At 39.9% G+C, this 13,832-nt stretch overlaps 1 protein-coding gene across 1 annotated transcript in view; it reads left to right on the forward strand.

Moving 5' to 3' along the window:
- Positions 1-13,832, forward strand: part of EML6 (EMAP like 6) — a 254,718-nt gene that overhangs the window by 200,003 nt on the left and 40,883 nt on the right. Inside the window, 2 exon segments of the mRNA XM_010378900.2 lie at positions 10,709-10,910; positions 11,020-11,146. Coding sequence (XP_010377202.2) covers positions 10,709-10,910; positions 11,020-11,146 — 329 coding nt within the window.

The following is a 13,832-nucleotide window of genomic DNA, read 5'->3' on the forward strand; positions in this document are numbered from 1 at the left end:
ATTTGTATTAAATCAAACGAAACTGACGTTGGCCCTTTTGCCTGCCACACTACAAAAATTGAATCATAGACGTCAATCTCAAAAATGTTCAGATTATCCCCCAGCCTATACTTACACAATTGATTTTCTGAGATCTGAATACAGAACCTTACATTCATACCAAAAAGTTTTATTTATTTCTTCTCAATGTTCCATCCTATCTGTATCTTTGAATACCTTGTCAAAGCATTTTCTCTCCCTTGCAGCATCATGTCATCCTCTGCTTTCAAAATCCTGAGTTCTAAATCATAGAAAAAAAGAGAAACTGGAACAATCAAACGTCAACTCCAGGAACCTCCCCGTCAATTCAATTTTACATTCCATTTATTTATTTATTTATTTTAACTAATGAATGAATGAATGACAGGGTTTTGCTCTGTTTCTCAGGCTGGAGTGCAGTGGCACAATCACTGTTCACTGCAGCCTCTACCTTCTAGACTCAAGCGATCAATCCACCTCAGCCTCCCCAGTAGCTGGGATTATGTGCATACCACCGTGCCCAACTAATTTTTTTACTTTTTGTAGAGATGGGGTCTCACTATATTGCCCAGGCTGGCCCCAAACTCCTGGACTCAAAAAATCCTCCCACCTGGGCCTCCCAAAGTATTGGAATTACAAGCATGAGCCACCACACCCAGCTGACATTCTGTTTGTTAATCTACACATTGTAACAGTTCTTTAATCAGTAACAGATATTTAAATTTACCTCCCTGTACAGCCATTTATCCTAGTCCAAGGAGACATCATTAAATACTTGGCAAATGTCTTGCCTAAAGACAAGTGGATTTGGTCTCTGTCATCCTTAATCTCTCCTAGTAAGTCAACCAATAAAATATGTGAGGTTAGTTCACAGTGTACCTGTTACTGTCTGGTTATCACTACTTCTTTTTCCAAATGCTTATTGAACTCCTGTGTAATATTTCATCCTAGAATTTTCAAGGGATTACATCACCTCATGAATCAATATTTGCCAGAACCTATTTGTTTTCCCATTGGGATACAAGAACCACTTTATGTTTGATGCCACCTCTCCTGATTTCTAAACTTTTCAGCTATTACTGTATTGTTTCTGTGGTCACCTTTGAAGGTACCTGTACTCATGTAACTGAGTTGTTTTCTCCTTCATGGTTTCAAGGGCATTCTCTTTGACAGAGGAAGTGAGAAATTGACTTTCAGTTCATGTGAAGCCATCTGATTAAGAAGTGTTCCTAACTTTTCTCTATTTTGCTTCTATCCCTAAATATATCTTTCACATCCTTTTCAAAAGTCTTATTTTTTGTCTTCATTCCAGAAACTACACTTAAAAATCTGTGCAAGGCTTTTGTATTCATCCTCAATGGTTTGCTCCTCCTGTCATTTGTACATTTTAACCTGAACATGCCAGTTACCTCTATGGCCACTTTGGTTACTTTGGACGCTTTTCCTCTCTTCTCCTTCCTTTGTTAATATCTGATTAGATTATCATCAGTAGCCCTTTCTAAAATACACATCTGATTATGTCCAGTGTTACCGTCATTGCCCATCCCAAAGCCACCTGGCACCCTTCTGCCAATGATCTGTCACTTACCAGCCCTTCTTATTTAATCAGAATTTAGTTCTAAGTAGCCATTTTTCTTGCTATTTCTACGTATAAATGAAATTGCTAGCAGTACAAGGCAAAAAGTTAGTGATACCCTGGTTTTAGTAGACTGAGGTTTTGGAGTAGCTATTTAGATAACTAAAACCCCCACAGTACTATTGCACCTTGCTAGTACTTTCCCTGCCTGACAAGGTGGTTTATCTATATATCACCATCATTTCAAGTTGTGTTCCTCAGACCAGAGTTCCAGGGAGGTGTATCTCAAGTGGCCAGGAAGGAACCTGTGCAAAAGCTCTGGAATCCTATTCCTGTTTTAACAGAGTTACACTGTGTTTTGTATTTTGCACATTCAGCTTCTGTGTATGCTTTTTTCCTAAGATTTTACTGTGAAGATTTTCAAGCATACACATAAGGCAAGAGAATAATATAGTGAACTCACAGAAACCCACAACCTAAATTCTGTAATTTAAAGTAAACTGTAGAATTAAGAAAGAAAAATAAAGACCTCAAATGACCTAACTTGACACTTTAAAAAAACTGGGAAAAGACCAAGCTAAGCTTACTGTTAGCAGAAGGAAGGAAATAATAAAGATTAGAACAGAAATAAATAGGGACTATAAAGAGAATAGAAAAGACCAACGAAACTAAGAGTTGAGTTTTTTTTTTTTTTAAAAGATAAAATTGACAAACCTTTAGCGAGACTAGCCAAAAAGAGACTCAAAATTATAAATGAAAGAGACATTATAACCGATACTGTAGAAATACAAAGGATCATAAGAGACTACTTTGAGCAATGACATGCCAACAAATTGGATAATCTAGAAGAAATGATACATTTCTAGAAATATACAACCTACCAAGACTGAATTGCGAAGAAATAGAAAATCTGAACAGATCAATAATGTGCAAGGAGATTGAATCTGTAATCAAGAACCTCCCAGAAAAGCCCAAGACCGTGTGACTTCATGTGTGAATTCTCCTAAATATTTAAAGAAAAAATATTGCCAGTCCTTTTTAAACTCTTTCAAAAAAAAAAAAAAAATTGAAGAGGAAGGAACACTTCTAAATTCATCTTATAAGGCCAGAAGAACCTTGAGACCAAAACCAGATAAAGACATTACAAGAAAACTACAGGCCAATATGCCTGATGAATATAGGTGCAAAAATCTGAAACAAAATACTGCAAACCAGATTCAACAGCACGTTAAAAAGATCATAGGCCATGATCAAGTGGAATTTGTCCCTGGGATGCAAGGATGGTTCAACATATGCAAGTCAGTAAATGTGATATACCACATAAACAGAATAAAGGATAAAAATCATTTTATTATCTCATTGGATGTGGGAAAAGGATGGACAAAACTCAACATCCTCTCATGATTAAAAACACTCAAATTAGATATCAAAGGAAGGAACTTTCATAAAAGCCATAAATGAAAAACCCACAACTAACATACTCAATGATGAGAAGCCGAAAGCTTTTCCTTTAAGATCAGGAACAAGTCAAGGAAGTCCTAGCCAGAGCAATTAGGCAAGAAAAAGAGAGAAAAAGCATCCAGATCAGAAAGAAAGAGGTAAAATTATCTCTATATACAACATGATCTTATATATAGAAAACCCTAAAGACTGCCCCCCAAGAAAACTGTTAAAATTCACAAAGTCGGCCGGGCGCAGTGGCTCACGCCTGTAATCCCAGCACTTTGGGAGGCCGAGATGGGCGGATCATGAGGTCAGGAGATCGAGACCATCCTGACTGGCACGGTGAAACCCTGTCTCTACTAAAAATACAAAAATTGGCTGGGCGTAGTGGCGGGTGCCTGTGGTCCCAGCTACACGGGAGGCTGAGGCAGGAGAATGGCGTGAGCCCGGGAGGTGGAGCTTGCAGTGAGTGGAGATCACGCCACTGCACTCCAGCCTGGGTGACAGAGTGAGACTCTGTCTCAAAAAAAAAGAATTCACAAAAGTCAGTGAAGTTGTAGAATACAAAGCTAACATACACAGTTCAATTACATTTTTATGTACTTAGACTATCTAAAAAAAACTGTGTCATCAAGACGAATAAAATGTTTAGGAATAAATTTAGCCAAGGAGGCAAAAGAACTGTATACTGAAAACTGTAAGACACTCATGAAATAAATTGAAGAAGACACAAATGGAAAGAGATCCTGTGTTCATGGAGTGGAAGAACTAATATTGTTAAAATGTTCACACTACCCAAAAAATAATCTACAGATTCAATGTAATCCTTATGAAAATTCCAAAGGCATTTTTTTCACAAAAATTGGAAAAACATCCTTAAAATTTGTTTGTAACCACAGAAGACCTATGTAGCCAAAGCAGTCCCAAGAAAGAATAAAACTGGAAGTGTCACACTTTGAAATACAGATTTCAAACTATATTACAAAGCTATAGTAATCAAAACAGTATGGTACTGACATAAAAACAGACACATAGACCAGTAAAACAGAATAAAGATGCCAGAAATAGATCCATGCATATTATATAGTCAATCTTTGACAAGGATACTAAAAGTACACAATAAGGAGAAGACAGTCTCTTCAATAAGTGGTGTCAGGGAAACTGGATATCTGCATTCAAAAGAATGAAATTGGATCTTTATCTCACACCATTTGGAAAAATTAAAATGGATTAAAGACTTGAATGTAAGACCTGAAATCATAAAACTCCTAGAAGAAAATATAAAGAGTTCTTTGACATTGGTCTTGGCAGTGATTTCTTGGATGTAACAGCCAAAGCACAGGTAAAAACAAAAGCAAGTGAGACTACATCAAACTAAAAAACTTTGCACAGCAAATGAAACAATCAACAAAATGAAAAGGCAGCCTATGGAATGGGAAAAATAATTGTAAAACCATGTGTCTGATAAAGGGTTAATATACAAAATATATAATGAACTTGACAACTCAATAGCAAAAGTCATGCTTTTAAAATAGGCAAATTACTTGAATAGACATTTCTCCAAAGATGACATAGAAATGGTCAACAGGTATATGAAAAGATGTTCAACATCACTAATTAGGAAAATGTAAATCAAAATCACAGATATCACCTCATGCCTGTTAGGATATCTATTAAAAAGAGAGCAAGTGTTGGTGAGGGTGTAAAGAAACGGAACTCTTGTATACTGTTATGCCCACCAACAGTGTACGAATTGGTATAGTCATTATGGAAAACAATATGAATGTTTCTCAAAAAATTAAAAACTAATATATGATTCAGTAATCCCACTTCTGGGTATATATCCAAAGGAAATGAAATCAGTATCTTTAAGAGATATCTACACCATGTTCATTACAGCATTATTCACAATAGCCAAGATATGGAAACAACTGAAGTATCCATCAACAAATGAATGGATAAGGAAAGTACTTGTGTGTGTGTGTGTGTGTGTGTGTGTGTGTGTGTGTGTGTGTATACACATATATATATGGTGGTATATTATTCACCCATAAAAAAGAAGGAAATCCTGTCATTTGCAGTAGTGTAGATGAACCTGAAGGACATGGTAAGTGAGATGAGCCAGGCACAGAAAGACAAATACTTTGTGATCTCATATATATGTGGAAGTTGAAAAAGTTGAACTCGTAGAAGTAGAGAGTAGAAGGGTGGTGGCCAAGGACTGGAGAGTGGGGGAAAATGGGGAGATGTTGGTCAAAAGGTATAAACTTTTTTTTTTTATTTTTTTGAGATGGAGTTTTGCTCTTGTTGCCCAGGCCGGAGTGCAATGGCACAATCTGGGCTCACCATAACCTCTACCTCCTGAGTGCAACCAGTTCTCCTGCCTCAGCCTCCCTAGTAGCTGGGATTACAGGCGTGTGCTACCATGCCTGGCTAATTTTGTAATTTTAGTAGAGATGAGATTTCTCCATATTGATCAGGCTGGTCTTGAACTCCCAACCTCAGGTGATCTGCCTGCCTCGGCCTCCCAAAATGCTGGGATTATAGGCGTGAGCCGCCACATCCGGGCAAAGGGTATAAACTTTTAAGATAAATAAGTTCTGGGGATCTGACATACAGCATGGTGACTATATTTAATTATACTGTATTATTTACTTTAAATTTGCTAATAGAGTGGATCCTAAGTGTCCTTACCAAATATGCACACACACACACAGTGGTAACTATGTCATGATTAATGCATTAATTAGCTTGATTATGGTAGTTATTTCACAATGTATGTATATATCAAATTTTGTTGTACACCTTGAATATATAAAATCTTTGTTAATTATACCTCAGTAAAGCTGGGAGGAAAAAGTACATTTTAGATATCAAGATTTCTTACCCCTAAATGTTACATCATGTACATTATTATCTAGAGTTCAAGATTTGCTTATGGTATTTTTTAAGTAAAATTTATATACAGTTGAAATACATAAATGTTCAGTGTTCCATTTGATGAGCTTTGACCAAAAGCTCATATACCTATATAACCATCTCTTATGAAGATATACAGGCCATTGTCACCCCAGGCTGCTTCCTCATACTCCGTCTGGGCCAGTCCCCATGTCCCCTCCCTCCTCAGGTCAAACAACTATTCCAGTATTTTTCACCATAAATTTTACCTGTTTAAGAATTTCATATAAATGAAATAGGTACTGCTTTTTATCTAGCTTCTTTCACTCAGAGATGTTTCTGAGATTCATCCATGTTGCATAATGGTTCATTCATTTTCATAGCTGAGTAGAATTCCATTGTATGGATATAACAGTTTGTTCATCCATATTCCTATGATGAACATACTTTTCCAGTTTTGAGTTATAGTAAAGCTGCTATGAACATTTTTAGACAAGTCTTTGTAGACATATGCTTTCTTTCTTTTAGGTAAATACATAGGAGTGGAATTTCTGAGTCATGGAGAAAATATATAACATTTTAAGAAACTGCTAGACCTTTTTCCAAAGTGGTATCATTTTGTATTCCCACCAGAAATGTAAGAGTTCCAGTTGCTGATACTCGGTGTTGTCAGATGCATAAAATTGAGCTGTCCTGGGGAGTAGATAGTGGTATCCAGTTGTGTTTTCAGTTTACATTTCTCTGATGACTAAGGATGCTGAGCACTTTCTCGTCTATTTACTGTTTGGGAAGTATCTGTACAAATCTTTTTCCATTATTTTAAATTATCTTTTCATTCTTAAGTTCTGTGTCAGATTTGATTGAAGAAATAGGTTCATAGCTTAAAAAGACTACTAGCCAAATACAAATTATTTTGATAGAATCACTTGTCTTCCTCTTTTTTTAAAAAAGAATTACTTATTTACTTATTTTTGAGGATGGAGTTTTTGCTCTTGTTGCCCAGGCTGCAGTGCAATGGCATAATCTCAGCTCCCTGCAACCACTGCCTCCTGGATTCAAGTGGTTCTCCTGCTTCAGCCTCCTGAATAGCTGGGATCACAGGTGCCTGCCACTACAGCTGGCTAGTTTTTTTATATTTTTAGTAGAGATGGGGTTTCACCATGTTGACCAGGCTGGTCTCGAACTCCTGACCTCAGGTGATCCACCTGCCTTGGCCTCCCAAAGTGCTGGGATTATAGGCATGAGCGACTGCATCTGGCCTCTTCTTTAAAAAAAAAAAAAAAAAAAAAAAAAAAAAAATCTGATTTTTCTGCCACACTTTCCTTCCAAAATACATGAATCTCTTGCCAATGAATATTTCCAGCTGTATAGTCACACTTGTCCAACTGCTCTCACTCTGTTGAACAAAGTTCATTATCTATTGTGAACTGAATGGTTGTCTTCCCAAATCTATGTTAAAGCCCGAACTCCCAATGGGACTGTATTTGGAGAGAGGACATTTAGGGAAGTAACTAAGATTAAATGAGTTTATAAGGGAGGGGCCCTAATCTGATGGAATCAGTGTCCTTATAGAAGAGATGCCAGAGAGCTAGCTTTCTCTCTTCACACACACACAGTACTCTCTCCATGTGAGCACACAGTGAGAAGGCAGCTATCTACAAGCCAGGAAGAGAGCCCTCACGAGGAACCAAATTGGCCAGCACCTTAATCTTGCCCAGCTTCTAAAACTGTGAGAAATAAATTTCTGCTGTTTAGCTACCCAGCCTAGGGCATTTTGTTATGGTTACCCAAGCAGACTAATGTACCATGCCATTGCTATGTTCTCGCATTAAGTTCTATGTCATCAGTCTTGGTGATACCTGTGAGATCTTATTACCACCACACAGCTCTGTGTCCAAAATTCAAGTTCTATTTGTTAGGAGCTAAAATCATCTCATTATCTTGGCTCTTTTTCTCATTCTACTTTCCCATGAGTGGGTATCTCTTCCAGGCATTTTTCTTTCCATGCCAGATGTGTATCTTTATTAATATTCAGTTTTATAGGTTAAAGCCTTCTCAGTTAGATCGTTAGTGCCCTGACAACCATCTTGTCCCAGCCTCCATGAGACAGACTCTAACCTTTGTCAGAGCCTTAACAAGAGCACGACCCATTTTTGTAGTATCTTAAACCATGGATCAGAAAACCAAATTCTGTTTTTTGACTCCATCTGTATGGCCTGCTGATTGCTTCCCATAGCCTCCCTTCCCTTGCAAACCTAGCCCTTCTGCTAAATGGAGAGAGTAAAATGCCACTATCTCATTTGCATTTTTAAAACCCTCCATGCCCACAAGTCCTTAAGTTTCCTGCTCAGAATGTCAAAAGCTCTGGAGGATGATTTTTCAGAGAGAAACTTTGCATGGAAAATTTTACAGATAGGGAAACTGAAATGTGAATGTAGGGGGTGAGTGCCCAGCTTTCATGAGATTCTCAGAAATTTCCTCCCTACAAGGGATTGGCAACCACTACTCTGGAGACATATTCCAGGTTTTTTTTTTTTTCATTTAAGATGGAGTCTTGCTGTTGCCCAGGCTGGAGTGCAGTGGTGTGATCTTAACTGACTGCAACCTCTGCCTCTCAGGTTCAAGCGATTCTCCTGCCTCAGCCTCCCGAGTAGCTGGGATTACAGGCATCCACCACCATGCCCAGCTAATTTTTGTATTTTTAGTAGAGTTGGGGTTTCACCATGTTGGCCAGGCTGGTCTTGAACTCCTGACCTCAAGTGATCTGCCCACCTCAACCTCCCAAAGTGCTGGGATTACAGGCATGAACCACTGCACCTGCCCATATTCCAGGTTTTTCTGGAGCTATCATCCATTATTTCATCACTCGATGAATAAGAGAGTCGTGGGGAAGCAGCAAGTTCTGATGGGTGTAACAAATGCAGATTCGGCTTGAAGACCCAGAAAGGTCATTCATCGCACTGGCTGTGCCAGGTCTTGAGGATGTTTCCTCCATAGGCCCTGCCGAGAACCACTGAACGTCGCTGCCAGTGTCTTCTTCCTGAAACAGCAGCTGCTTTCACAGAACCTTCTACCAAGTGTCAGTTCCCTTTATTGTTGCATGGAGCAGTGATCTCGTTTCCTATTCTGAGAATCTTGAATCACCCACTGCTGGGAGAATCGCTGCCTTGTTAAATCTCTTCATTGGCCCTGAATTTTTTCCTCTCTTTCTCTTCCTCTATGTCCCTTTTTTCCCTCTGCAACCTGAATTTCATCCCTTAAGAGTCTGTTTTTCCCTGAACCTTTCTTTTTTGCATTTTTTCTTCCCATCTGGAAACCCTGTGTCCCTCTTATAAGTTAAGGGTGTAGAGAGGCGTTTCTCATGCTCTTTTACTTCTGTAAAGAAACAGCTTGCATTTGTAGTATATAAACTGGATGTGCTCCTGCTTCCAGCTAGAAGACCAGCAGGGCACATGGCTGCAAGCTGCTGTGATTGTCCTCTGTTTCCATGCCTTCTGGATCTCACATGTTCGAACAGGTTTTTCTTGGAAATTCTTTTGTTCTGCCTATGCTAGCAAACTAATGACTCTGGAGGGCCTCCTGGAAATAGACCTGCCTGTTTGCTTCAGGAACCTTTCTAGGCTCAGTACTCTACTGAGGAGTTGGCAGTTCCACTCTGCTGTCAGCTAGTGGTTGGCCAAATACAGGGAGATCTTGACTAGGAGTATTACAAAGTCACGAATGCTCCTGCACCTGTTCGCTGCCGTGTGTCTATGCTGGTTTCAGATTCTCCAGCATGCCAGTCCAAACCCCTCTGGGAGCCACTTGTAAATTAATAAAATTTTCATCTAGGATACTGGTGGCTCTCTCACCACCTCAGAGAGTGCATGTGGCTTTCCAGATTGTGTAAGGTATTCCCTCGGAGTCGCTGAGAGGATGGAAAAACTCCACCTCTTTAAATGGCTACTGCTGCAGCTGTTTTTGCCAGGCTGTGGCTCATGAGCTGAATCTGGAAACTCTTTCTGGTGCCAGCTTTGATTTTGCACCACTTGTCAGGACTGCCCTGGCGTGAGCAGCTGACTCACATTCCACCCTCCACCCTCTGCCGTCTGCCCTCAACTGGGGATAAAGGTGGGGTGGCCTGGGCACACCAGTCAAAAAGCTTTTAGTTGTTACTGATAAATTGGGTTTTATGGATTTGGCTACGTTTGTTGAAAAGGAGCTTTGTCTTTAAATCAGTGTTTGAGTGTTTCTGTTAAAAATGCTTTCTAGCGTCTGTGGCAGAAACTGTTAGTTCATTTTACATCTTACTTGAGGCCCCAAGTTTATAAGAGATCCTTTGCTGTTCTGCCACTGCCTCCACTATGGTACAAAAGTCACTGTACGGGATGGCTGTGAAGACACTTTTGATCTCAGATGTCAGCCAGACTCAGTCAGGAGTTTACACTAAAGACCTGTGGAGACAGCACATTTGACATTTGAGAGAACCAGAACAAACTTTTTATATGTCCACAGATTCCCAGAAAATAGGTTCTGTAGTCTGACGTTTCATTCATTCCCTCAAAAAATATATATTGAGGACCTATTGTGAGCTGGGTACTGTGTGAAGAAAAAAAAGAGACCTAGTGCCTGCCCACATGGAGCTTACATTCTAGTTGAAATGTAGGGAAATTGCTGTTGAACTGTTTACTTTGTATCCAGTAGAAACCAGTAGAAATTAATATGGATAAATGAGCCCAGAGAAAGAAATAATGAGACAGTGGCTGGGGTAATCACCAATTTCGGGCTTTACAGGGACAGCACGCAAGATTCAAGAAGTACGTGGGGCACAGTGCACACGTCACCAACGTGAGGTGGCTGCACAATGACTCTGTGCTGCTCACAGTGGGCGGCGCCGACACAGCCCTGATGATCTGGACCAGGGAGTTTGTGGGGACCCAGGAGAGCAAGCTGGTAGATAGCGAGGAGTCAGACACCGACGTGGAAGAGGATGGAGGTGAGCCCCCACCTGCCACGTGCCTCCTGTGCCCACTATACCTCCCACCACCTCCCTTCCTGGGCCACTGCAAACCAACTGGCTCCCCATTCTCTTTTTGTTGTTTGAGGCTATGACAGCGATGTTGCTAGAGAAAAGGCCATTGACTACACCACCAAGATCTATGCTGTGAGCATCAGGGAAATGGAAGGCACCAAGCCACACCAGCAGCTGAAGGAAGTTTCCGTGGAAGAAAGGTATGGTGTTGCCAGGTTTGTTTGCTCTTATATCTGATGACAACAAACTTGTTTAAACCAGAGTGCATTTTCTTTGCCCTCAAAGTTGCTACTTAAGTCAGTCTTTTATAAATCTGCACAGGGTCTTCACCTGTACACAGGCTTAAGCTGGGGAAAAAAATTGCACAACATCCCAGTACGTGACAAAGGGTGGTTTATACTTTGTGGAAGTTGGTTCTGGAATGTGCCTTGAATAGACATGAAATTTAGCTGGGCTAGGCTTCTCCATGCCCAGAAAAAATGCTAGGGTATTCCAAAAGCAGTCCTGACTGTGGCAGCTGACAGGAAAGCCTGCTGACCAGCAAGGTAGGAGGGAGGACAGGCTTCTGAGGTCATGGAGGAATAGTTGTGGAGTTGTGAAAAACCATCTACCATTCTAACCAGAAGCTGTGCCTTATACTCCGTTCACTTGGTGTATCTTCTCTTACTGTGTCTTCATTTGCCCAGATTTGTCTAGGTGGGTTTGGCAATTCCAGCCTATCCCATTTGATTTTGTTGCCTTGGATCCTCTATGTAGAAAGAGTGTTTTCTGGTATTATTTTAGGGCTTTTCAATGTGCTATTTTAAGTATTGATAAGAATTGTTAAACACTTTAGCATTTCTAAAAAGAAAAGCTCAGAATTATTATATTACTTAACGTATCATATTCATGCTGAGAGAGGATATTGAATAAAAACTCTAATAACTAAAAAGAATTTCATTGATCTCAAAGATGTTTTAAGAATTCTGTTGGCTGTTCACATTGAGGTAGGCTCAATGTTCGCAATACACTAGTCCCGCAATATGTAATTTATGAGATTCAAGTAGTTTGCATTTAGTATGGCTTTCTGCCTAACAATAACTAATAAGTCTGACCTATCACTTCTTACTATTATGTGGGGTTTTAGATGCAAAAAAAATGTAACCTCCTCCTGCTCCTCTTCCTTAAATTCAGTGCCAGATGTTAAAATAAACTTGGTAAATGGTGGGTGTGCTACTGGCAAGAAGATTGAATCTAATGCAAAAAAGCCCTAATTTTTCCCTAGTGTCTTTGTTAGATGTTACAAAGATTCAGAGCTCTCTTTCAAGAAAAAAATAGAGATTTTTCTGCAGTGGTCTTTATAGTTCATTTTGCTTGCAACATGGTTTTAAAGTGGCCACAAACAGACAATTTTACATGTCCTAATTCTAAGAATTAAGGGGAAAAAGAACTATATGCATAGAAGTGCATGAATAGGCCTCCCACTTAAATAATCCACTCTAAAAAAAGAATGTTTGACCTGAATTATACATTCCTTTGGAAAAAAAAACAAAAACAAAACAAAACTACCCAGTCTTTCTAATTTCATTTCTGGTTTCACATACCATTATGAAATGAGTTGACATGGCCATTATCCCAAGGGTGTTTCTGGCTGATTTCTGTAACTCAGTCGTACATCATGCTGAGATTCTTGCCAGCCACCAAAATATAATCATTTAACCCAAGCCCCAAATTCCAAACACTGCAGCTGATTTCAAACCCAAACCAAGGCTCACCTAATCCTCTTGTCTTGTTGCCTCTTTGGGCAAGTCTGTCAAAATCTCATGCTGCCTAACTTAATGAAAGGTAGGAGGACTGATGATAGAGAGGACCCCAATAATTTTTTATTTTAAAATTCAGAATTTTCAAGTTACCCCATTTTATTATCAAGCTATACCCACATCAGATAGGAAGCTGTATAGTAGCATACGCTGGATTGACACTCTTTTTTAACAAAAGGAAAAAGCCTTATAATATTATGAGATGGGGTAGGCAGTTCAGTACTTTACTAGCATTAAAAAAAAAAGTTCACACCAGGATTTAGCGAAGAAAACAATTTTAAGATAAGTATAGGGTCTGGAGGAATAATCAAGCCTTTTCTGTAGAGAGCAACTTCCTAGATAACTTAAAAAGCCTTGACAGCCTCAATTCCCAGAAGGAACTGTAACTGGAGCACACACTGCCAGCTGCACAGCATGCTGGGAGCAGAGTGGGGCCGTGCCAGGTAGGGTCAGCTAGTAAAGAGCAATAAATGATGCCCAACTTAGCAGCCTCCATGGGGGCAAATCATAATCAGAACCAAGAACAAGCAGACTGCACCAGTCCTGGTCAGTAATTTTAGGGGAGCCTGAACCTCAGAGATCAGACTGTAGTCAGCTTCTGGACCACAAAAGAGAACATTGCCAGGCAAGTCAGGGCATTCAGGGAATTTGAGAGAAAGCAGGATGAGTGATGGAATTGGGAGGGTGGCACAAGAAGTTAAACAGCATATCTTAGTCCTCAGCTAGGGTATAAAACAGGGCCCGTGGACTCCAGCATCCTGGAATGACAGAGGGCCTGAGACAGAAGAACGCTGACATCAGAACCACATGAAGCCAGGCAGCAGTGGCCAGCTTCTCCCTGGGAATATTCAGGGCTGTTGCCCAACAGCCCCTGACACTGCTTTCTTTGGCTACTTCAAGCCCTGCTTGAAGATTTGAGAGGCAGGGGTTTTCCTTGGTGTTCCCGTCATGATGCCTTCTGTATATACCTGCAAATACCTATATATACCTGGGTGCTTTTTCTAAACACTTGGTTCAAGACATGCACCAATGAGACTAATGGGAGACGAGTACTTGAGGACTGAAAGAGATGTGAGCTTGGAACGGC

Source organism: Rhinopithecus roxellana, chromosome 17 (genome assembly GCF_007565055.1).
Source record: "Rhinopithecus roxellana isolate Shanxi Qingling chromosome 17, ASM756505v1, whole genome shotgun sequence".
Taxonomy (NCBI): Eukaryota; Metazoa; Chordata; class Mammalia; order Primates; family Cercopithecidae; genus Rhinopithecus; species Rhinopithecus roxellana.